General features: G+C 38.7%; 5 protein-coding genes across 5 annotated transcripts; 1 reads left to right on the top strand and 4 right to left on the bottom strand.

The window, feature by feature from the left end:
* The first annotated feature begins 238 nt into the window (after positions 1 to 238).
* Positions 239 to 2,631, top strand: LOC133726902 (mogroside IE synthase-like). Its single transcript, XM_062154536.1, has 2 exons — positions 239 to 1,080; positions 1,765 to 2,631. The coding sequence occupies exons 1-2, from the start codon at positions 301 to 303 to the stop codon at positions 2,494 to 2,496; spliced, it is 1,512 nt and encodes a 503-aa protein (XP_062010520.1). The 5' UTR covers positions 239 to 300; the 3' UTR covers positions 2,497 to 2,631.
* Positions 2,632 to 3,091: 460 nt separating this feature from the next.
* Positions 3,092 to 3,856, bottom strand: LOC133726853 (uncharacterized serine-rich protein C215.13-like). Its single transcript, XM_062154499.1, has one exon. It carries the CDS (start codon positions 3,854 to 3,856, stop codon positions 3,092 to 3,094), a length of 765 nt encoding a protein of 254 aa, XP_062010483.1.
* A 3,095-nt stretch (positions 3,857 to 6,951) lies between these two features.
* LOC133708208 (uncharacterized) lies at positions 6,952 to 13,169 on the bottom strand. The gene is made up of 14 exons (XM_062133670.1): positions 12,492 to 13,169; positions 12,068 to 12,380; positions 11,549 to 11,695; positions 11,375 to 11,463; positions 11,196 to 11,288; positions 10,320 to 10,446; positions 10,041 to 10,105; positions 9,746 to 9,920; positions 9,193 to 9,387; positions 9,029 to 9,076; positions 8,445 to 8,594; positions 8,276 to 8,358; positions 7,590 to 7,705; positions 6,952 to 7,264 (listed from the first exon to the last, which is right to left on the bottom strand). Exons 1-14 carry the CDS (start codon positions 12,956 to 12,958, stop codon positions 7,179 to 7,181), a joined length of 2,154 nt encoding a protein of 717 aa, XP_061989654.1. The 5' UTR covers positions 12,959 to 13,169; the 3' UTR covers positions 6,952 to 7,178.
* A 484-nt stretch (positions 13,170 to 13,653) lies between these two features.
* Positions 13,654 to 15,673, bottom strand: LOC133726901 (small ribosomal subunit protein eS24z-like). Its single transcript, XM_062154535.1, has 5 exons — positions 15,515 to 15,673; positions 15,286 to 15,327; positions 14,723 to 14,893; positions 14,006 to 14,092; positions 13,654 to 13,885 (listed from the first exon to the last, which is right to left on the bottom strand). Exons 1-5 carry the CDS (start codon positions 15,587 to 15,589, stop codon positions 13,853 to 13,855), a joined length of 408 nt encoding a protein of 135 aa, XP_062010519.1. The 5' UTR covers positions 15,590 to 15,673; the 3' UTR covers positions 13,654 to 13,852.
* Positions 15,674 to 16,888: 1,215 nt separating this feature from the next.
* On the bottom strand, positions 16,889 to 22,031 carry LOC133708202 (integrin-linked protein kinase 1-like). The gene is made up of 12 exons (XM_062133655.1): positions 21,244 to 22,031; positions 20,969 to 21,043; positions 20,780 to 20,884; positions 20,068 to 20,153; positions 19,628 to 19,748; positions 19,450 to 19,529; positions 19,205 to 19,267; positions 18,969 to 19,087; positions 18,809 to 18,894; positions 18,345 to 18,469; positions 17,617 to 17,748; positions 16,889 to 17,449 (listed from the first exon to the last, which is right to left on the bottom strand). Exons 1-12 carry the CDS (start codon positions 21,667 to 21,669, stop codon positions 17,443 to 17,445), a joined length of 1,425 nt encoding a protein of 474 aa, XP_061989639.1. The 5' UTR covers positions 21,670 to 22,031; the 3' UTR covers positions 16,889 to 17,442.
* Positions 22,032 to 22,887: the final 856 nt, after the last annotated feature.

Raw genomic sequence — 22,887 nt, 5'->3', positions numbered from 1 at the left:
TGAATAAATTTGATGGTCACTTTTGAAGTTGTGTGGATTTTCATCATCTCCCGATCTGACCGAAAGAAATCCAACTGCTAATCAACCTATCTGACCGAAAGAAACTACCAATCAACGACCACTTAATTAAACACCACACTTGCATGCCCTAGTCAGCTATCTTTCTGCTCATTTAATTTCAAGTAGACACTAGACACTTACTTGATTCCATGTTAGTTGCACATATTCTATATATAATGTAATGATCGATCATCTAATAAGCAGAGAGAGAGCTACTAGCATAGCTACAGCAAGTTAAGGATGAAAATGGAGAGGGAATCACTGCAAATGGGTACCACTGCTCCTCCTCAAACTCCTCAAAGTAGAAGGAGTAAAAGTGCTCATGTGCTAGTGTTCCCTTATCCATTTCAAGGCCACATTTGCCCGATGGTTGAATTCTCCAAACGCCTTGCCTCAAAGGGTGTTAGGGTCACCGTCGTGATCACAACCATTTCTGCAGCCACCATGTCCATGAAGCAGTTGCTAGCAGCTGAACCCAAAAATAAGACCTCTTTAAGGGTGGAGATCATCTCTGATGGCTCCGAACACCTTCAAAAGTCGGAAAACAAAGACGAAGTTTTCAATAGGGTAGCTACGCAAAACTTATCCAGCCTCATCTCCAACATCAAGAACAAGAAGGATCACGCCTGGGACAATGATAGTAGTGATGAAGATGAGGATGACTACCCACTCAAGTGCGTCATTTACCACTCAGCCATGCCATGGGTGTTAGACATAGCGCGACAACATGGCATAGATGGAGCTCCATTTTTTACGTGTGCAGCTGCGGTTACTGCCATCTTTCATCATTTCTATGAAGGAGTATTGAAGATTCCTTCAAAAGATGCTGCAGCTAGAACATCTAATACCACAATGCTAATGCCTTCCATGCCTGGACCGCTAGGGTTCAATGATCTACCATCGTTTCTATCTGACGTTGATGCCTACTCAAGTTTTCTTAACTCTACCATGAATCAATTCTCCAATATCGCCGAAGTAAAATGGATCTTCCACAACACTTGCGAGAAGTTGGAGGAACAGGTAAGCTCGATATGATCAATCCATTTGTAATTCCAATAAATATATAATTCCAACATGCATGTATAGTCCATTACTCCATTATACTAATTGTGAGCTACATAAAAGGAAAAAATAACTGGGATATTGTGCACATATGATCGAGTTATACAACATATATTTATTTTATTTACCATCTAGCTGCCAACATGCACGTTCGAATCACCATATACTCCCCCTTAAGCTTTAGTGTTTCAATCTTTATTTTCTTTTAAGATCCATAACAATAACAATAATCAGAATATATATTGATGTTTTGAAGGGATTTGCCCATGAAATAGTCGTGTATGTTATATGCACAAATACGTTCGGCTATGCATTTCATTTGTCTATATTTACTTGAATTCATAGTCAATATTATCCGCGACAACAGCAATCTCGAACGCCTGAAGATCAATTAATGATTGCGTATATTAATTGGTATGTGGGAGACATCAACTTATTACCTTGTGTGTTTATATAGTATAAACTCAATCTATATATTTAAACCGGTCTTGGTATGAGGACTCAGTACGTTCATGTGATACAGCATACGGTTACTTTTTCAATATATATTAGATTATTAGGGTGACATATGGAAATAATCAATTTACTTTTCCATGATGTTCTTTTTGTTTATAAAATTCATATGTATATTATGTACGTCAGGTACTTAAATGGATGGCAAGTCAGGACTGGCCGGTTAAAACAATAGGACCAACAATTCCATCATCGTTTCTGGACAAACGATTGGGGGATGAGAAAGATTATAGTCTGAGCCTGTTCAAGCCTGATCATGTGGAGACTTGCATGAAGTGGCTAGACTCCAAGGAAACTGGCTCGGTGGTTTATGTATCGTTTGGAAGCTTGGCAAACCTAACGAAGGAGCAAATGGAAGAACTAGCATGGGGTTTAAACAATAGCAACTACCACTTCTTGTGGGTAATCAAAGAGTCAGAAAAGCAAAAGCTTCCGATCAATTTCTTCGAGGAGATATCAGAGAAGGGTCTTGTTGTGAGTTGGTGCTCCCAGCTTCGAGTCTTGGCCCACAAGGCCGTGGGGTGCTTTGTTACTCATTGTGGATGGAATTCGACACTTGAGGCATTGAGCTTGGGAGTGCCGATGGTGACATTGCCGCAATTTGCTGATCAAACAACGAATGCTAAGTTTGTTGCAGATGTGTGGAAAGTAGGAGTGAGAGTAAAGTTGAATGAGAAAGGGTTTATAACAAAAGAGGAACTAGAAATGCGTGTTAAGCAGGTTATGGACAAGGAGGTAGGGGTGGAGATTAGAAAGGCTTCACTAATTTGGAAGGAGTTGGCTAAGGAGGCCGTGGATGAAGGAGGAAGTTCCGACAGGAACATTGAGGAGTTTGCGGCACAACTTCGATTATTATCTTGATTGAAGTTAAATATCAATTACAATGTATTGCATGTATCGTCGACCTTTTTTATTATCTGCAACTATTTTGGCAATGTAATAATGTACTTAATTTGATGATTAAGCGTTTTAAGTTAAAGATAGGGGTTTTTTCCATTTACACTCATTTTAAAGATTTTTTTCCCCTTTACACCGCTCACTTTTTTTTTTCTCACTTACCCATAACAACTCTTATATGTTGTTCTCTAATACCCAGTTAAGTTTTTTTATTTTTTTTTTAATTTTTTTATTTTTTTTAAATTTACTTTTGAGACTATTTTCCCCTCACCCCTTTGTCATATAGACTGTGTTTAGATTTTTGATGAAAATGATAAAAGGTAGAAGACGAAGAAAAGGAAGCAAGAAAACAAAGAGAGCAACTTGATATTTTTTGTCTGGTGTTTACAAAGATGACTAACAAACTACAGTAATAGATAAGTCTCTCTATTTATACTAACTTGATATTATCACTTTGACCTTTGACCATCTCTGTTAATTTTGACCTGTACTCTTAACATCCCCCCCTCAAACTAGTGCTTGGAGAATCAAGAACTAGTTTGCAGCAGAGAGTTAGTGCCTAAAATACTTGTGTCAACCCGGAGGAATGAGGGGAAGTGATCGCCATAGCTCCATCTATAGGTCGGGAAGCTTGCTTACAGTTCAACATAGTAGTATTTGGAGAAGTTGCTATAAATGTAGTCACTGAAGGAGTACTTACAAGGCCATCAACTTCAGATTTAGTAGTAGTAGATGTACTTGGCACAAAGGCCAATAACAGGGAACTAAGTAAGTCCAGCACAGCATTGTTTGAAGTAGTTGGGGTAGCTGAAACAGAACCAAAAGGACCACCCGAAACAGAACCACATGGATCAAACTCATCAAAAAGCTTTGGTTCCTGTTTTGCAGACGATGCAAAAGAAACTGAAGCACTACTTGCTTGGCTTGGATTATAGCTTGCAGGAGGAGAAGAAGTTCTGAAACATAGGGTTGACAAGGAAGCAGAGCTCTGTGAACCAATTTGAGACCCATTGCTTTGGTTCGTGACATCACAGAGAACGGTTTGTTTCTTGGCAACTTGGGGTGTTTGGGAAATTGTTCCAGCAAGGATATCATTACCAATACAATTATTCAACACATATCTAGGATCAGGAGCTGAAGGAACACCAAATGTAGGACTAAGTACACCAGAGTTGTATGAAGATTGACAATTTGCAGGAACATTGGGAATAGAAAATCCAGAGCTTGACGACCTAGATTTTTGTGGTAAAGCATATCCAAAGTGTGTAGGGGAGGCAGTAGGTGATGTATTGTAGTGATGCACACTTGACACTCCATGGACCATATTAACATTATGATGTATAGGAGCAGAGACAACACATTACTAAGGTATGGTGATGAAAGCAATTCATGAGCTTGTGCAATAGAATTAGGTAAGCCATACTGCATGTTTTGATGTGTTGGATTTGAGACACCATTATGTGCAATCGTAGCTGTAAAGAGAGATAAATGGTGTGCCTTCTGTTCAACTTCCAACTGAAACTCATGAGAGATCATGAGCAACAAACACCTAACTTTTTCCATAGTTATAGAATTCTTGCTTCTGATAATTTGCCTTGTATGAGCATATTCACTAGGAATGCCAGCTAAAATCCATGGTTTGATATCCTTTTCAGACATACTAACACCAATAACAGCTAACTGATTTCTAACATGTTTAAACCGCAACAAATATTTATCTATAGAATTTGATCCTTTCCGAATTGCTTGTAGATTAGATTTCAACTGCATAATATGGAACTCAGAAACAGTTGTGTATCGTTGTTTAAGGGTGAGCCATACCTCCATCGATGTCTGTGTTTGGACCCAAAATGAGCATTTTTGCCTGACAAGGCGAATCCCACGACGAGGTTGGTGCTCTCCTCGTCTACAATCGCTTGATAGAAGTCAGGTCAAGGGACACCCCCGACGACCGCACCCGAACGGTGCTGGCACGCCCGCGCAGAAAAGAGACTGTTGACCAGCTGCAACAAAATTGGAGCCAAACAGTCTGACATCTAATAACCAGAGTAAGTGCATACGCAGAAAGTGAAGTTGTAATCAAACAAATCACAGAACTATCTTCTTGCAGCCACAATTTATACGCTTTAGTGTTATCAACAGAGAGAGAATCATAATCGGTCCTCTGAAACTGTGGAGGGCATGGATAAGAACCATCTACAAACTTGAGCAATCCAAGACCACGAAGGTAGTGCTGCATCAGAAAATGCCAAGTGGGGTAATTTGTATCATCAAGATGAACACAGACTGCATTACAAAGTTGATTTGAGGTTGCCATTTCATATCTTGAAGAGAAACAAATCTAATTTCTTGAAAGGATTTCGGAGTATTGAAGAGGAACAAAATTCTGAATCTTGAAGACTTGGGCCTACGAATCTGTGATACTTAAAACTTGAATCTTGAGGAACAATTGCTACGGGATGAACCATAATCAAAGACGAACTCAAAAGTTGATGAAGAACAACTATGAACATAGATCAAACTTGTGATTTTGGCTTGTAATTGTACAGCAAACTGAAAAACTTGATTCTTAATTTTGATGAACACGATCTCGATCTTGGTAGTCAGACAACAACAATGAAATATTTGAAGTTACCTTGGTGATTGATAATTATACAGAAAAGATGAAGAAGATGCAATTTCTAGGGTTCTTGACCTAGTAATTTGGAGATTTCTATTGGTAATTAAACAAAGAGGAAAAATTGCAGCGGAAAAGAGTGAGATGAGCACTGGTCAGGCCGTCATGGGCTCTGATACCATGTTAGATTTTTGATGAAGATGATAAAAGGTAGAAGACGAAGAAAGGAAAGCAAGAAAACAAAGAGAGCAACTTGATATTTTTTCTCTGGTGTTTACAAAGATGACTAACTAACTACAGTAAAAGATAAGTCTCCCTATTTATACTAACTTGATATTATCATTTTGACCTTTGACCATCTCTGTTGATTTTGACCTATACTCTTAACATAGAGAAGTCATAGGAGACTTCATCGGAGATCTCCAGTTGCCGGAATTCAGAAATCGGTCGCTGAAATCCGAATCTGTTACCGGACTAGACCGAAAACATCACCGTAGGTCACTGGAGGTGCCCAAAGGGCAAAATTATTTATTGTGAAAACGATTTCCCCCCTCAATACAAAGCTGACATGGCAACAAACGTTGTATTTGTTCCAAATCCACTCACCCCAGCCGCCTGTTCATTACTTTAGGAATTGGTTAGCGCTGCCATTTGGTTTGATAATCACCGATATTTGAAGTTTGATAAACTAATTTTTTGGTAATCGAAACAGATATTTTTTTTTTTTTTTTTTAAAAAGGAGGTACTGGGAAGGACCACAAGGAGGCACGCAATGGCCTTTTTTTACCCGAAGTCCAGCACAGTGCCGCGCCAAAGACGCAGCGACACCCCCCCTCCGGGCATCGAGTACACCAAATAGGTGGGCTTGCCCTCCCCGCATAGTCTTTTCCATACACAAGGCTCGAACTTGAGACCTCTGCCTCAAGTCCCTCAACTTGCTTAAGGAGCACAGTCAACTTGCCAACTGAACTGGACCATGTGGGTAATCGAAACCGATATTTTAGTACCTTAGAACAAATATTTCTTTAGAACATAAATTAAAATAAATAATACTATTTCTTTTTTCAATTTTCTAAATTGTCTTAAAACTTTGTGTTCATATACTTATCTTTGATTTTTCTTTCTGCGTATATGACATAGAGTTTCATACATTTTCAATAAAACTAGTTGGATTAACCAATAATATATGACCTATTTTTTTAAGTTCATTAAAATATATGTACTATCAATTAGTAGTAGTAATACAGTACTAATAATTTAGTAATAGTAATAATATACTTGCCTTCCCTAGCTAGTTCCATGCGCAAGAAAAGAAATAATAACAAAAAACAGAATGAATTACTTTTGTAAAGTTAACAAAGCAACATTATACCACACGACAAGCCAGTCATTCTCCCAAAGATTGTATAAATGATCCGAATGCATTACTTTATATGACCTGATCATGATGCTCACATCTTCAGAGGCCAATTCAGGGTTAAACGTTTTTCTTTGTAAGCATAAAAAACATGGGGCATGCTAAAACAATATACAGTGACACACAGCCTCAATTCAAACCCTAGGCTTGCACAAAAACCACCATTCCCCTCTTTTTCTACCAATCAGAGACACGCACCAAACATGACAAAACAATAGGTCAAGCAGACGTTGAATTTCAAGCAGCCAACAGCATATCAATCATCTTGACTTTCAACTAAAGATTGACTGACCATAACTTTCATCATTTTCATGTGACTAGATCTTTTATAGGGCATATATATATATATATATATATATTTTTTTTTTTGAGTAAATAGGGCATATATTTCTTAAGCCAAGTAGAATACTGTCATAACCTCGAGGAAGCCGAACAATAAGTATTTGTACTTTTATACATCTGCACTGATTCTGATTTTATAGCTCTAGCTAGCAATAGCATCGTCTCGTTTTTTGGATTTGCTAGAAGACTCAAAAACACCTGTGTATATAGCTAACCATATTCGCTGCTGCCATGACAAAAACAAGTCGTAAAAAGTGACCATGCTACCATCTATATTCGCCCATCTTCATCTGGGTTGTTTGCATCTTCAGTCCGACTTCCCAATTTCACAATGTCTTCCACAAGAATTTTACCATCTGCGCCACATGTAAGAGAATAACAACATGAAACTGTAAGCAAGTGTAAAAACAACCATACTAGTTCTTGAAAAAGGGACTAAAGAATAGTTGAAATAATCAACAAAAATGTAAACCAAAGGTGCTAGCACAACAACTTAATCAAATCCTCATCATCTTTCTGATTTCACATGGATACAGAACAAACCGGGGGGGGACCCAAGTAAATAAATTTCAAAAAGAATCTTTTCCAGTATAGATTTGCTTCATATCACCATCTGTTCCTTTATAATAATCATTTTTTTTTTTGCTGAAATATGCCACAACAAAAAACAAATGGACTGACCTCTATCTTTCGAGAGGTTGCCTATGAGTTCTTGGACACCTTCCTTGCCTAAAGTATTCTTCAGATAGTTTGCAGCAGCTGCAACCTCCTCAGCAGTTACTTTCCCATCAAAATCCCTGCACACATAATTTAATGCTGATAAATTTTGCTACGAGAACAAAATGTTAATACCATACATCAAAGCTGAGCATTTTTATCACTCAAAAACAGTTCAAAATTCAAACCAACGACTGTGGATCAAATGGTAGATGCACATCAGGCTGAAACGCGTTCAGCCAAATCTAATTTGAAAAATCAAGTAGCATGAAAATCTAACAAAGGCTGTTAGTGTCTAAACATCTACAGGTATACAATAAATAAATAAATAATAAGATTGACAAGCTTTGGGTCATTATAAGATCTAACTCGATGATAACAATCTACCTCAAGGGCAGAACTTAGATCACTAACTACCATAACTTTAGGATGTATGCATGTTGTCCCATCTCTGGCTCACTTTGGCATATGCACAGCCAATATTATAAATATTGGCTAACGTACACAAGGGACTATATTTGAACCAAACATATTTGCTTCCATCTAATAGATAATAGGATTTCCATGATGATGGCAAGATGTGACACGGCCCATAAAAGACGGGACAAAAAAAAGCCAAAGAGGAAGCAAGATCTAAAATAACAATTCACCTGTCAAGTAGTTGGTAGCGATCACCAATTTGCGCATCCACATCATCAATTTCCTTTTCCAGATTTTGAAGCATCGAATCAACCTGAAATCCAGCAGAAGAAGAATAATCCATAAAGTGAACAAAGACTAACATATCATAAACAGATTATTTGGAGTTGAACATCCAACCTTATCTATGAGTGCTGATGAAACATGATCAGCTTCATCTTCAACACCAGCAGTATCAGTTTCATCTCGAGCAGCAGCTCTATAAGCCTTGAAGGCATCCTTTTCACCATCTGTACCATCCTTTTCCACCATGCTATTGTAAAGTTCAATCTGGACACATCAGAGCAATCAAACTACAGAAGAATATTCTAAAGACGAAGCAGATTGGATTGAAACATAAGCATACATCGAAAAGTAAAAACATTCCGACTGGAAATCATATGAAACTAGAGTTGCACGCTTATAACATGTAGACAGCAATCTCGTAATTAAATGACACTAAAAGTTGTTAATCTACACCTCCTCCAAACCAGAAGAGACAAAAGCATTAAGAATATCACAGGAGAAATACTGAAACGACTCAAAAGTCAGAACTGGAAATTATATATTGTATAGTTCTGTTAGTTACACCTTCAAACATGCCTGCAAAAATTTTGGCAAGGGATGGCTAGCATGCAGACACAAGGGAGGGTTACCAAAGATAAATGATTTTGTCTTTAAAGATGCCTAAGACAAACCAAGAGCAATCCAAGATTTTAATTTACCTCCTTGCTTACGAGCCTCAGGAATTCTTCACGCTCTGTACTCACTGACTGAAATATTTAGTCAAAAAACATAGTTAAATACAGTGTAGATGACAATGCATGAAATTTCAAGGGAGGAGAATCAGCAACTATAATCTTTGAAGGATATTAAGTTCAGTCATTACAGATGCAGAAGCTAAAACAGCCAAAGCACGACTTAGTTCGCAAAGCTGCTCTTGCTTTTCTAGTGTCCTTTCCTTGGCTTGCTCTTGTGCTTCTCTTGCTGTTGGAATAGTCATCTCTTTCAATGCCACATCTTCTTGACTAGCTTTAGATTCCTTGATTCTGCGTTGCTCTTCTTCCTCCCGCTCTTCTTCCTCCTGCAATATTAGAGATTACAATCAATAAAGTTATTCAGCACAAATAAACACTGAACAAACTAGAGACAGAAGTGAACTGGTACATCTTAGACGTAATTCCTAACCACACTTCTTAAGTCAGATATTCGTAGCATTATTTCAGGAGTGCCTTCCTAAACATTGCTATCAATCCATCCAATAATTGGTTTTGAGTACAGACAGCAGGATCCAAATAAGACGCATCAAAACTGGCTAATAAAAAATATATATATATATATATGTGCATATCACCCCCGCAGACGGAACTAAGCAATTTCAGTTCTGTTCCTCAAGCACCCAAAGAACTGTTTATAAAGGCATACAAAGCAAATATACTAACCTTGATCATTTCTTCCTGCATCTCTAAGTACTCCAACTTCCTCCTCCTTTCAGAAACAGAATCTTCAGACGGCAATGATGTAACATTAATAGTATCCACCACTTCATCTGGCATAGAAGTCAGTGTAGCTCGAACAGCTTCCTCTGGCTTCAATTTTCCAGACACATAGAAGGCCCTGCATTGAGCACGTCAAACAAAGACTGAGTAAGACCAGCTCTCCTATCAAGATTAACATGAATGCTCCAGAAAAAGAAAATGTGAAGGGGGCTACTCATTTTGTGGAGCTTAAGAATACCTGGAAAGGATCAAAAGTGAGGATGGCACGGAGTGATTGAGAGACAAATCCAACCAATCACGAAGCTACATAAAGACATTAGTGATTTCATAAGCATGCAGAAACCTTTATGATCCCAAGTTACTCATACACAATATTTTCAGGGCCATGTACACCAACACAATACCCCCTCATACAAAAGACAATACACGTGAGTAAATATAAAAACAGCCTACATCCTCCATCAACTACTTATGGAACTGCAAAATAATTCCAAACTCAGATTTTTCAACCATATACCTGCTGACGCATTTCTTCCACAGAACGCAATCCAAGCATACCCCGCTCCCTGCAATCCTCACGAAGCTCGTCTTCTGAAAGTGACTCAACACCCTCCGCTTGAATTAACTTATCATCAGCTTTAATCCTGACATTAACGGAAAAAAAAAAAAAAAAAAAACTGTTGATAGACATTCCAATCCAAACAAAAACACTTATATTTGGTGATGTATTTTTACACAAAAGGTTGGTAAACTCTTGCATGAGTTCATTTGTTATTTCCTCTTTCTGGTCACTGTTAGCTATTTTAAGCATAATCAGGATAACAGCATTTTGGAGAGATTTTTTATGTTCCCAGCGAGAACTCTTTAATGAATTACTCAAGATAGTAAATTCTCGTCTTCAAAGGACGACTGTATTTCAAATGGTGACATAAATGTGAAGAGACATTTCAGAAACAGATGAGTAAATGATTTTTATAGAGCAGTTTTTAGAAATAATATTACCAATAAACATAATTAGGATTGCCAAAGGACAAATAAAAAAAAGTGTGATGTAACCAAGAAATAACTATGTGTTCTCCAACTCCTATTTTTTTTTTTAAAGGAAAAAAGAAAATCCACTTTTCTCGTCTTAGTTCTCTTATTAGTAATCCCTTGCACGCAAAGTCTAATTTTGTACATAGGAAAAGCTAGGCAAAATGACTGGTATGAGATAGCAGATAAGTTGAGCCCATCCACTACCATCTAGCTGTCAAACATTGAGCATGGCACAGCACTAAGAATCTAGTAAATTTGACTTCAGATTCAATGAACTTTAAAATTCTTGTTTCAAACGCAAAACAAAACAAAAAACATAATGGATATCTACTTTCTAGTGCATAAATATATCTCTTACCGCCTGAGTCTTTGCCGGAGCATATATCTCAAATATGCATCTGTACCATAAGGGCTTATACCCATATATTTGCACATATTGACTAAACGGGGCCTGAAAGCAACAGGAAACAAAGAAAGTTAACAGCAGAATTACAAGTCAACCAGGAAATAATAAAGTAAATAGTGTTAAAAGAAAACCTGCTGATGTTATCAAGGGTAAGTTCATCATTAAACAACTTGGCAAACCCCAAAATCTCCTCATTAGAGACCCCTGCACCGGTCCTCAGCTGCAGTTGCAGATAAGCAGGTATATAAACAGAATATATAAGAGAAAGAACTTGGAAAGTGGACTATTGAAACAGAATTCCTCACCCGGCTTAAAAACCCATCAAGATCTTCTGCTGTTTGTTTGATTTCTCCGCTCCTTGAGTTTTGAACTTCCTTTGCCATTTCTTTGGCTGTGTCTTGAAGGAACTTAGCATACTCTATTCTTGCCTTTAGCTTCCTTTTCATTGCTTCCTATACATTGAAAATTCAGTTGCACTTAAACACACTACTACTAAGAAAGGGGAAATGCAAGTCCATCATATGTGAAAGGCATGCAGACACACATCAAAGCAAGCATCAACACAGTCACAGAAACGTAAACACACCAACACAACAGTTGGGCAAAATGTATCATGGTAGGCTAAGTAAATGCTGAATTTCACCACAGGTTCTTCAGTAGCCACGACTGGAAATTCATGCATATGTGGTTTCCTATGACCAAGGTTAGGGCTACGTCAATCTGAATTAGACTCTCTCATACGGGAATATTCAAAACAAGAGAAAACAGAATGCATACACGAAAGCAAAAGGCCACAACTGTAACAGATACACAGTACTAAGTACCTCTTCTTTCAATTTGTCTTGAAAGGTTGAAGGCAACATGTTGGGAAACAACTTGAGGAATACTGGCAGCAAGAATTCCATGAATGGAACAATGATAAACACTGCAAATGGAACTAGCCTAAAGATATCAGCTGTTGTACGCGTCAGCTGCTGCCTCTCCCTTCTGGAGAGAGTCTTGCCACCAGCAAGCTTGAGCAGCAATCTCGAACAGATCCTCACATCAGTGCCGAGTAGCTTAAAACCCAACCAGTAATGCTGCAATGTTGACACAATCTCCTTTTTCCAATGAGCAAGCTTATTGGCCCAGTCCTCCCTGCACCAAACAACCACCACCATGTGCGAAAATGTAATCAAATCACGTTGTTTCGCTTATAGCTAGCCAGGTAATCATCGAAACAACACAGATACAGATTATAAACCTAACCTGCTCATGGAAGCCACAGCTCTCAAAGCGGGACCGATCCCCAAAAAAGTGGCCCACACTTTCTTCAACATTTTGGAAACCTTCTGAGACTCCTGCAGCTTCTTGGCCTTGGCGGCTTTGGCAGTGGTGCTGAGGCCTTGCACAGCTTGATCGCAATCCTCCGGCGAAGCTTGCTTTCTTTTGTCGCAGACCCGGCCTTCGTTATCCTCATCGTCCGGGGGCGGTTTGGCCGGTGCGGTGGCGGTGGTGACAGTACGAACGGACTGAGCGATCCATCTGACACCCATCGGAGGTGGCCGCCGGAATTCCTCTTTGGAAATCGAAAATCTATCGTCATCATTGACGCCGGTGCTGAAAGAGGAATTCAAGCCACCGTGGCAATGCCCGAGCCACTGGATTGTGCGGGAGGATGCAGTCACATAGTCCCTGACCAATCTGCTCCTCCTGAAAATCGCTCTCGAAGCCATGGATTTGGGTCTCAGATTAAGCACCGATACGCATAATCAAGAGAGTTTCGATGTTTCCAGAAGGCGGTGGATTAGGTTAAACAAACAAAAATGAGTGTCCGGATTTAAACCAGAAGCCGGAAACCTTCTCTCTGCATAGGGTTTAGGGGTTTTATGTTTATGTAATCGTAACGAAAGAGTATTTTTCCGCAATAAAATAATTTTGAAAAATCCGAGTTAACCGAAATTGACCGACCAACCAGATCGTCGCGGAAAACGAACAACTTTTTGTCCAAGAAAATGACGCCGTGAACAATTTTTGGTGTCTTTCATTACAAGTTCAATTTTTCAGACCAATACGGTGGTATACCACCGAAAGGATATTCTTATTAACCAAACATATGCCTAACAATCGTCAAAAAAAACATATGCCTAACTGGGAATGGGACTGACGGACGTGACAGTTGCAACGGAGCTCTGTTTTTGTGATTATTTATGTCTGTGGGTTTTTTTCTTTTCTTTTTTGGCAACATATACCATTATGGGCTTAGAGTTTCGATACAGCACTCTGATTTTGGGCAAAGGAAGCAATGCTAATTCTATTTGGTGTGAATTTGTTTGGAGCAAAGCTCCATAAACTATACAACAACCACCATTTCCATTAACAAAAACTGCAAACTAGGCTGATGAAGCAAATCGTAGGGCTCTTATCCGTGTGACAAAATGTAGATAATATTGACTATTTTTAATTACCAGAATGAGAACAAAATAGAGTAATTCAAAATAAATTCAAATCTTACAAGCTACAGAACTCATTGTCTATTAGCCTCAACTCCAAAGTAAAATAAATATTCGAATGTTCACTAACAAAAGAAAATGAGAAGAACGACATGCAGCCTCAAAATGTGTTGAAGCTCATTTCTTCTTGGCAGCATCACCAGCCTTGGTCTGCACATAACAATTACAAATATACAGCAAATCAATGACAAGTTACTGCAAGACAGTAAAGTAAATGACATTCTAGGCTTTACCAACTGCTAGATTACATAAGAAAACAAAATTTCTCACCTTCTTTACTCCACGGATCTTCTTAGCTCTGTTCTTCCTTTCCTTGAGTTGCTTCCTTGACTTATCCACCTTTTTGTCCAGTCCATTCTGCACAAGCAGCCACGTATAATGAGAGGAGAGATTGTGTCTTAAACTTATAAGATCCAATAGACAATCCCTGAGAACCATGTGCATTTCACGCCAAACCAAATATCGATTCTTTGAATAGTGTAGAATACATAAGAAATGACTAATAGAAACTTTGGTATCATTAGCTGACCCATAACCAATTATCAGTTAACTTAGAAACACTATGTATGTAGCAGAAGTGGTAAAAATACACAGTTAATGCTCTCAGTGTACTTAACCTCACTTGCATGAGTACGATTAGCCTATATGAGTTGCAATTAGCCCTAATGACATATTGCATCAATTATACAATCCCTATATGGGCTTATGGACAGATTCTTCGTGTATCAATAAGCTACCAAAAGTCTTCTCATGGAAGGTAATAGAGTCAAAATACACTAACGAGCTGACTAAGAACAGAAGAACCTCTCTTAGTAAACATGAGTTAAAAATAAATTAATAGCCAGAAGGGCCTTTGTACTGAGGAGCAGCTGAGCTCTCACTAGAAAAGGAAAGAACACCTACCCAATTGAGCCTAGATGTTAACATAGGTCTGAAGAAGAATTACAATGTACATGTAATGAACAAGAGGCAAGAAGGAAAAGTTACCCTGATGAGCCTGTACTTTGGCTCAAACTTCTTGGCATTCTCTACAGAATCATAAATCAGACCAAAACCAGTGGATTTACCCCCTCCAAAATGGGTGCGGAACTTGAAAACAAAGATGGCATTTGTATCCTTCACTTCGTACATCCTTGCCAGTTTCTCCTTCAACTCCGCCTTCAATATGAGAAGAAACAGATTAAATAAAGCTACACTACAGAATGCATATTCTAACAAAACTTGAAGAAAAAAAAAAGGTGAGATTAGAAACACATTATGTTAGTATAAACACCGTTTAGTTTAGAAGACGGCTAAAACAAAAAAGGGTTGAGAAACTGCAACTGAGCAGCCAAATCTCAGCTTCAAAATCTTTCTTTGGAATAATAAAAACAATCAGTCCAACAAAGCATAGTTTTCAACAGTTAAAAGTGAACAAACACGCAATTTCTGAATATCAATTCCATTATTTTCCCGAATATCAAAACAGTGGAACTGAAATATATTATCAGTGACGGTCAAAAAAATCAAAGGGCGAGAGAGAGAGAGAGAGAGAGAGAGAGAGAACAAACCTTGGAGACGTTTGGTCTTCCTGGATGCAAAACATCGATGACCTGTGAATTCAAGCGAAGAAGACATAAAAAGTAAAATTAGATTGGCATGTACAAAACTATTAGCAGATCAATACTGGATCTGGTAATCAATATTTGAGTTGGAAATGAGGAAAACGATTGCTTATGGTTTCTAGTTAAGCAAACAAGATTAGACTAGTTGGTGGTAGGTAGAAGATAGAAGACTCACGAATTGCTTCCTGGAGAGAAGACGATTTGTCATGAACTTCCTGGTTCGGATCGTAACCGCCTTGTTATCGGCCATGGCTTGTTTCTCTTTCTGGCTGCGCCTCCCCCGCTACTCTTGTTTCTCTCGAGTCTTGAGAGTTGAGAGTGAGATTTAGGGTTAGGGGATGTTTGATACTTGATAGTATCAAATACATAGGGGCCTTATCGTTGGGCCAATCTTCAACGAAATGGTCCGGACCCAATCTTTTAATAAATATAACCCATTGCTCATGGGCCTGTTTATTGAAATATAAAATTTATAATTTAAAAAAAAAAAAAAAATTCAAAAGCGCATGTATATGGCTCTCCCAAATGCAATTCTAAATATGTTTTACAGTTGTTTTTGGTCTACCACTGGAGGAAGAAACTTATTCCAACATGACAGCTCTACGGAGTTCATCAGATAATAGTCTTCAAGGCGCAACTGCCTAAGACCATCCCCTTGGGCCTTGGCCTCCATCTCCTTTATAGCTTTCACAGTTTCACCCTTCGCCAAGTGTGGAGCATAGGTTACGAGCCTATTCATATAGGGTTGCTTCTATCATGAGTTCTCTAAAATGTTTTAAATTGTTCCCATACCATAACTACATGCTTAGGCAGATTCGATTAGTTATGGGACTGTAACAAAATTTTCTTGCTCATTCTTCTTTTCTTTAATTTGGATTACTTGGTCGTCCTACAACTACAAGCAAGGCCTTGGATTGGTTGAATCATTGATTGAGCATTACTCTTTCTTTTGAACTTGAAGGAACCCATTAGTACAGTTGTTAAAACATGTACTTCATGCAAGTCGATCTGGATGGATAGCGTTTCAATCCATGAACCTAATCCGAAAATGATTGTTTAATTCGTTCACGTACAAGGAGTCACACAAATGGGTCCTAATTCAACGAGAGCCTAATTAACATTATCAGACAATAAGGACTGAAAAAGAAAGGTTCATCAATCATACAGACTTCACCTTTCGTGATTCATAGTTTCTATATCTTCACGAGTCATCATATAATATGTGATCAAAAACGAAAAAAGTTTTGGACGATCGATAATATGTGTGATTAATCAGTCATGCAAGGACATCGATCCGCCAAAGGAAAAGGAAGATGGCAACTTCGACAGGGCTTCTAGGCTTCTTCCACCCGATGATTTATACAGAATCCTATTAAAACTGAAAACCAATCACCACACCAATTCAATTAGTTCATTCTATTATGCTAGATGGGGGGGATAGCCGAAATAGGTTTCCTAATGCAGAACACAAGGCTATAAGCAAACCTGCAGAGATTAAAATGAGTAGTGCCTACAATAAAGCTCCACTAGTACAAACAAAGACAACCAGTTTTTGATTCTCCAGTAGAGGGTATTACCTTTTTAAAATATCTGTCTTAAAAAAACCAACAACAATCTAAATGCTCCACCTACTAGCATATCCAAAAGAGTTCTACTTCCCATTTTCGGAAGCTTCCTACAATTTTGATACTCCATACATAGCAGTGCAGCCCCATCATTCCATCAACACCATTTACAAAGCTCTTCCATAATCGTGTTATATTTATACATACATTTATTCTTTTTGACTGCAAAATATGGTGTTTATAGGGCCGGATCCCGATGCAGTGATATTATGTTGTGTACATTATTATCTGTGTATGTAAACAAAGGATCTATAAGAAAGCTTCTTCACACATCATGATGATACATAGAAAGCAACTGTACCAGCTCCTTCACAAACATCAAATATGGGATAAATCAACTTTTATGCTGACTCGATTGATCAGTTCAAGCCCCTCTCCAGTGATTAGTAATAGCATTGCAGCATGGAGCCCCAGAACACCGAGTCTACCCCAATCCTTTTCTCTTTTTGTTTCTGATGGAACTGAGTGCCTCCTCTTGTTATTTCCTGCATGTGATCAAATCATTAAGGATTACATTATTAGAGTAACAGAGTACATGAGAGCAAAACTAAATGCCAGACATCTCTAGACATCCAATTGATGTTCCATGCATGTCTCAAAGTATTAGGCCAACACTAGAAGCTTTAGGAGATACTTAAAAAGGGATACATACCAAGGAAGCTTAAAAGTATCTTTCCACCATCCCTGCTTTGTGCAGTTTGCAACTATCTTATCCAACCGTATAATAATCTCAGAGAATGTTGGCCTACAACAAGGTTCTGGATCCCAACATTCCTCAATCAACCTGTATATACATTAATTAGTATTTAGAGCATTATCATTCATTTTTAAGAAACATAAGAAACGAGTTAACATTATTAACTTAGAACAGATATTCCTCACTATCATATGTTTAATAAGAAATTATAAGCTAGTGTTCAACAGCACCCTCAGCATTCAACACCTCAAGCCAGAAGGTATGACTTGACATAGAATGCCATTATATATGTAGAATAAAAATTGCATTTCATTTTTCTGAAAAAGATAAATCCCCACATGTCCAAATGATGGGAGTGACTGAGATCATTTGCATATTCCAAAGGTACTGGTGATTCTATAAATCCATGAAGGATCCAACTAAATAATTATCTTCCTTCCAAGAAACAAAATGAAACCCAGAAAAAACCTGGAGTTCCTAAGCTATCTTTCCAAAGAAAAGGATAAACACATGATGAACAGGATACTGACCAAATGTTCTGTAGGTGTCAGTGCATTGCACGCTTTACTTTTGAGTTGTTAAATAGATATTGTAAATCAGTAAAAAAAAAATTCATCAATTTGCCCACCAATTTTAGATGAAGTGGACAAATATTAGACTGAGAAACAAGAAATCAAACTTACTCTTTTACTACAGCAGGATAACTTTTTGACTTCGTTCTCATCGGTGGTCTTTTCCCTTCTAAACACATCATTTTGACAGCCTCTTCAATAGGCTTGGGATGGAATGGCTGTACACCCTCAATCATCTATGCCAATATAAAAACAAATGTGAAACCGGAAGTCAAGACTTTATGTACAACTAATAGACAACTATGTTATTATGTCCAGAAAACAAACTCCACAAGAAAGTAAACAGTAAACACCATACACAAAGTGCCCCAAACTACCAGGGTTCTATAATTAGAATCAGAAGCCAATGCCTCAAAAAGGGTTACATAAGTCATATACTATGTGAATGTGTAGCTGAATATGCAATGAACAGACAAGACAGGCAGGATGAGAAACCCACGGAATTGAAAATCCTTCCGAATTGCTAAACTGGCAATGTATAATGTTTCGGAACATGAAGATAGAAAGAAAAGTACCTCATATAATATGAGTCCGAAAGAATATGCATCCACACTTCTGTCAAAAATTTCTTCTCTGTAAGTCTCAGGTGCCACATAGAGACCTACAGCACAGGAGAAAAATTGTAACTCAAGCCATAATGAATATTTTCAGATGAGGCTCATTTACACAACTTACTTGAATGATTGTGTGCCCAAGGCTGTGCCAGTTTTGCTTTGTCAGGAGAAATATATGACAACCTTATCAACCCGAATCCAGATATCTTCAAGTGACCTCCATTATCGAGCAAAATATTTCTGGCACCTTACCAAAATTTCGAATATTAAAGAACAGCACATCCCAATAATAACGAACAAAATTCAACAGGCAATTATTACAGACATTAAACCAACTTTTGCAGTTGGTTGCCTTACTTTGGCTTTAAGTCGCAGTGGATTATTGGGTCTGGTTTACATTCGTGAAGATAATTCATGCCCCTGCAGATAACAACAATAATAGAAAACAAATGTAAATATATGATCAAGCTGAGACTAGCTGCAGAAGCATCAGAAGAAAGAACAAACTTGAGTAACTTAAACATATGACGTGTGAGGCTCTCTATTCAATTGGGACCATAAGGCACTTCAGAAGTAATGGCTGGAAAATAAATTGCACATGCCTTGCAATGTCAAGAGCAAATCTCAGTGCTTTTGATGGAGATAATCGTCCTTTCTTTTGAAGATAGCTTCCTAAGTCACCCTGAAAGATCACCATCAAAAGAGTTGTCAATTCATGCTTAAGATATATAAGTGGCTTATGCACATGTGCGCGGGCATGCAAAGATAGATATCTCTTACTTTCGCATGATATTCTACAACAATCATCATGGGTATATTCTGGGTAACAGCACCAACAAACTGAACGACGTTTGGATGCCGAACCTTCTCTAGCAAGGTCAATTCATTGTTGAAAGCATTTCTGTTCAATTTATAGAAAAATATCAAAAGGCATATCATAAGAACTGTCAGAAGTCTACAATAGAAAGCTGTATCATGGAAGTCCCCAGAATGGCAAAGAATTTAGCAACACGAAAAGGGTGAAGGCTCACATATATAAGTTTTGATTTTGTGCATAATTTTTCATCAAAAGGGGAACTTAACATATCACTCATCAGCCGACTAGGTTTGACCCACAAGTGTCTATGATTCAGTAGAGCATAATTTTATTAGAAACTAAAGCCAAAATAAATTCTTTATTGGCACAATCTTAGTTAGGTGAGGGGAGTTTGAGCACATACATGCATTCAGGGTCTGAATAGCTTTCCTTGTCTACTATCTTTACAGATACCTTTGTACCGTTCCATTTAGCCACTTGATACGTTCCCTGTTGAGGTGGACAGAAACCATATACTTGATCAGGCATCAGAAAACACACTAAACATTAAAGTTGTGTAGCTCTCCCAGATAAAATTGCATGCAAGCCTTTTCTCCATAGAGATTTATCAAAATGAAAAGGCAACAGAAAGACCAACCCCTTTCCAGTTTAAAGGATGTATGGTGATGTTTAATGCTGAGGAAGCAGGAATCATTGTTGCGAGGGTATTAATTTATGCATAAGTTTTTACTTTATGGGAAAAAAAGTAGCATTTCGATCTTTGTGTAGAATCCCAAAGTTCATGCAAGCTAGGGATGCCTAATAAACCTTATTAGAGTAATGATGAAAAAGAGACCTTTGTCAGTCATCAGTCATCACACTTGAATACTTAAACAACATGAAAGCACAGTTAAAGTTTGTGGCTCATTTGCATCGTTATGCCTCCCGAAATCAGTTAAAGATCGAAGACAGAGACTTTTAATTTTCTCACATCGATCACACCATAGGGAGCTGGATGCAGAGAAACTGCCTTCCATTCCCACCAAACCTTGACATATCAGTATCTAATTTGGAAGCATACATGATCTTTCAGAAGAGCAGAAATCTAAAAATAGTGGAGAAAAAGGACAATTAACCTTTGTGATGCCATCACTCTTTCGAACTTGAAGCTCCAATGGATTGAGCTCATACTCTGGAACTTCTCGAGGATTTGCAACAGTCATCGGGGTCTTCCTGGTTTTCTAGAGTAATGGAGAAATACCAATTTGTTAATCTCCATGCAGGCGGCATTTGCATCAAAAATAAGAAACGAGTTGATAGTGTACCGGAACTTTGGCTCCCCGTGCCTTCAAAATGTTGTACACATCCGTATTCCCATAATACTTGGCATCAGCAGCTGCCTGTCCATATATTGATCGAGAAGATCGAAGAGAAGATTAAAGTAACTCGATCATAAAATTCTATTACTACGTACAACTTTGAAGGTTGAGCCCTTAACTCTTGGTTTAGGCAAATAATTAGAATTGAAATGGAAAGCAAGAATGAATAGAAATAGAAATAGTAATGAAGAGAATATATATATATATATATAGTGTAGTACCGTACTGCCCCAGCGATCGCGAGCATCGATGTTGGCCTTGCGGCTGAGCAAGAGCCTGCAAACGTCGATGTGACCCTCGCAGGCGGCGATGTGCAGCGCGGTGCGGCCATCCAAGTCGATGCTGTTGACGTCGATGCCTTGATTGAGAAGGTCTTCGACGCCATGGACGTCGCCTCGGCAGGCCAGGAAGAGCAAGTGCATGGTGGAGTCGAGATTCTCCGGCACGGACAGCTCGGAGTCGTCTTCGCTGGGGCTGCGCCGAATCGGGTCGAGCGAGGACTGGCGGCCGAAGCTGAAGCGGAGGTTGTTCCGCCTGGGGTCGAGCGAGGATTGCCGGCTGAACTGCCGGCTGAGGTTCCGCCGGAGCGAGCCGGTCGAGAACTGCCGGGAAATGCCTCGCTTAAGCTGGGCCGCGATGTTCTCCATTTTTAGCGATGACCAATCCCAGGGCTGCTGCTCTTAATGTTGTTCCACACAATCGCGGTGGCGTGCGTCAGCGAAACATGATCAGCATTTGATCGACGACGCTCCTGGCCGGCCTCTCTTGTTTTTGGCTTTGGCTTTGGTGGTACGTGGTTCGGATCGAGAGCTTAGAATGGGAGTGAGAGTTCGAAGCTCTCGATGCCGATAGAGAGAAGATGAGAGATGGATATTGGGTCAGAAAAGAGAACAAGCAGGAAGAGAGATCCGAGTGATGCGCGTCATCTGAATATTCAAGGAAGAGAGAGAAACTTCTTAACGGTGGTGTGCTATCCGTCTCCAGTTTCCACACACTGGTGCGCAAAAGCCTCCTCCTCTACTTTTTATTTATTTTTTTATTTTTTCTTCTCTTCTTTTTTTCCTTTTTTTTTATAAACAAATCTGTCTGTTTGTGCCTTCTGCAGAGAGTGGCAGAAGTGGTTATTACGTTTTGATTGACAAATGAGAAGGACGTCCTTGTTTTTTTTAATACGTAAAAGTTGATTGAGAATAATTTAGGTGATGAATCAGAACAATGAGGGATGGATGAATCATGATGACTAGATCTACATGATGGGCTCTGCGTAAGTCAGTCCACTTGCAGGTCAACCCGGCCGACAAGCTTTATAATTTGTCCAGTAGTCCGCCCAGTTTGAATAACCTTAAGTTTTAATTGGGATAAGATAGCACGTGATCTCATTATATTATTGAATCGGTAACACCCTCGTCAATCAGTCAGTATCCAGACCGATGTTTACGAGAGCATTCCAACAAAATCAGACTAATTCCCTACAGCAATCAGTCAGTTAATATTCCATAAATTGGTTGCAGTCAGGACTCGAACACTAGATATGAAAATTTCATGTTAGGTCGCTCGACCAACTATCACACCAAATTGTTAAAGATAAGTTTTAACACGTAGCAGGAGTAAGTTGAGGACAGCCCATCTCGATCTAATGAAGCCCATCATCATCATTATGATTATATAAACACGTAGCAGCCCACCCGCCCGCCTCCAATTCCAATCACCACTTCACCACCACCAACCAACCAACTTTTTACGGCCACCGTAGTGCCCACAAATTGGCTTTTCCCTTTCTTTCTTTTTTTGATCGGGGGAGGTCAGTGTTAGTAAGTTAGCGACACACGCACCCATGCAGGGCTTTTCCCTTTCTTTTAATAATT

The sequence above is a fragment of the Rosa rugosa genome, chromosome 1, assembly GCF_958449725.1.
Source record: "Rosa rugosa chromosome 1, drRosRugo1.1, whole genome shotgun sequence".
Taxonomy (NCBI): domain Eukaryota; kingdom Viridiplantae; phylum Streptophyta; class Magnoliopsida; order Rosales; family Rosaceae; genus Rosa; species Rosa rugosa.
The sequence above is the reverse complement of the archived record's forward strand: the minus strand, read 5'-3'. Positions and strand labels throughout refer to the sequence as shown.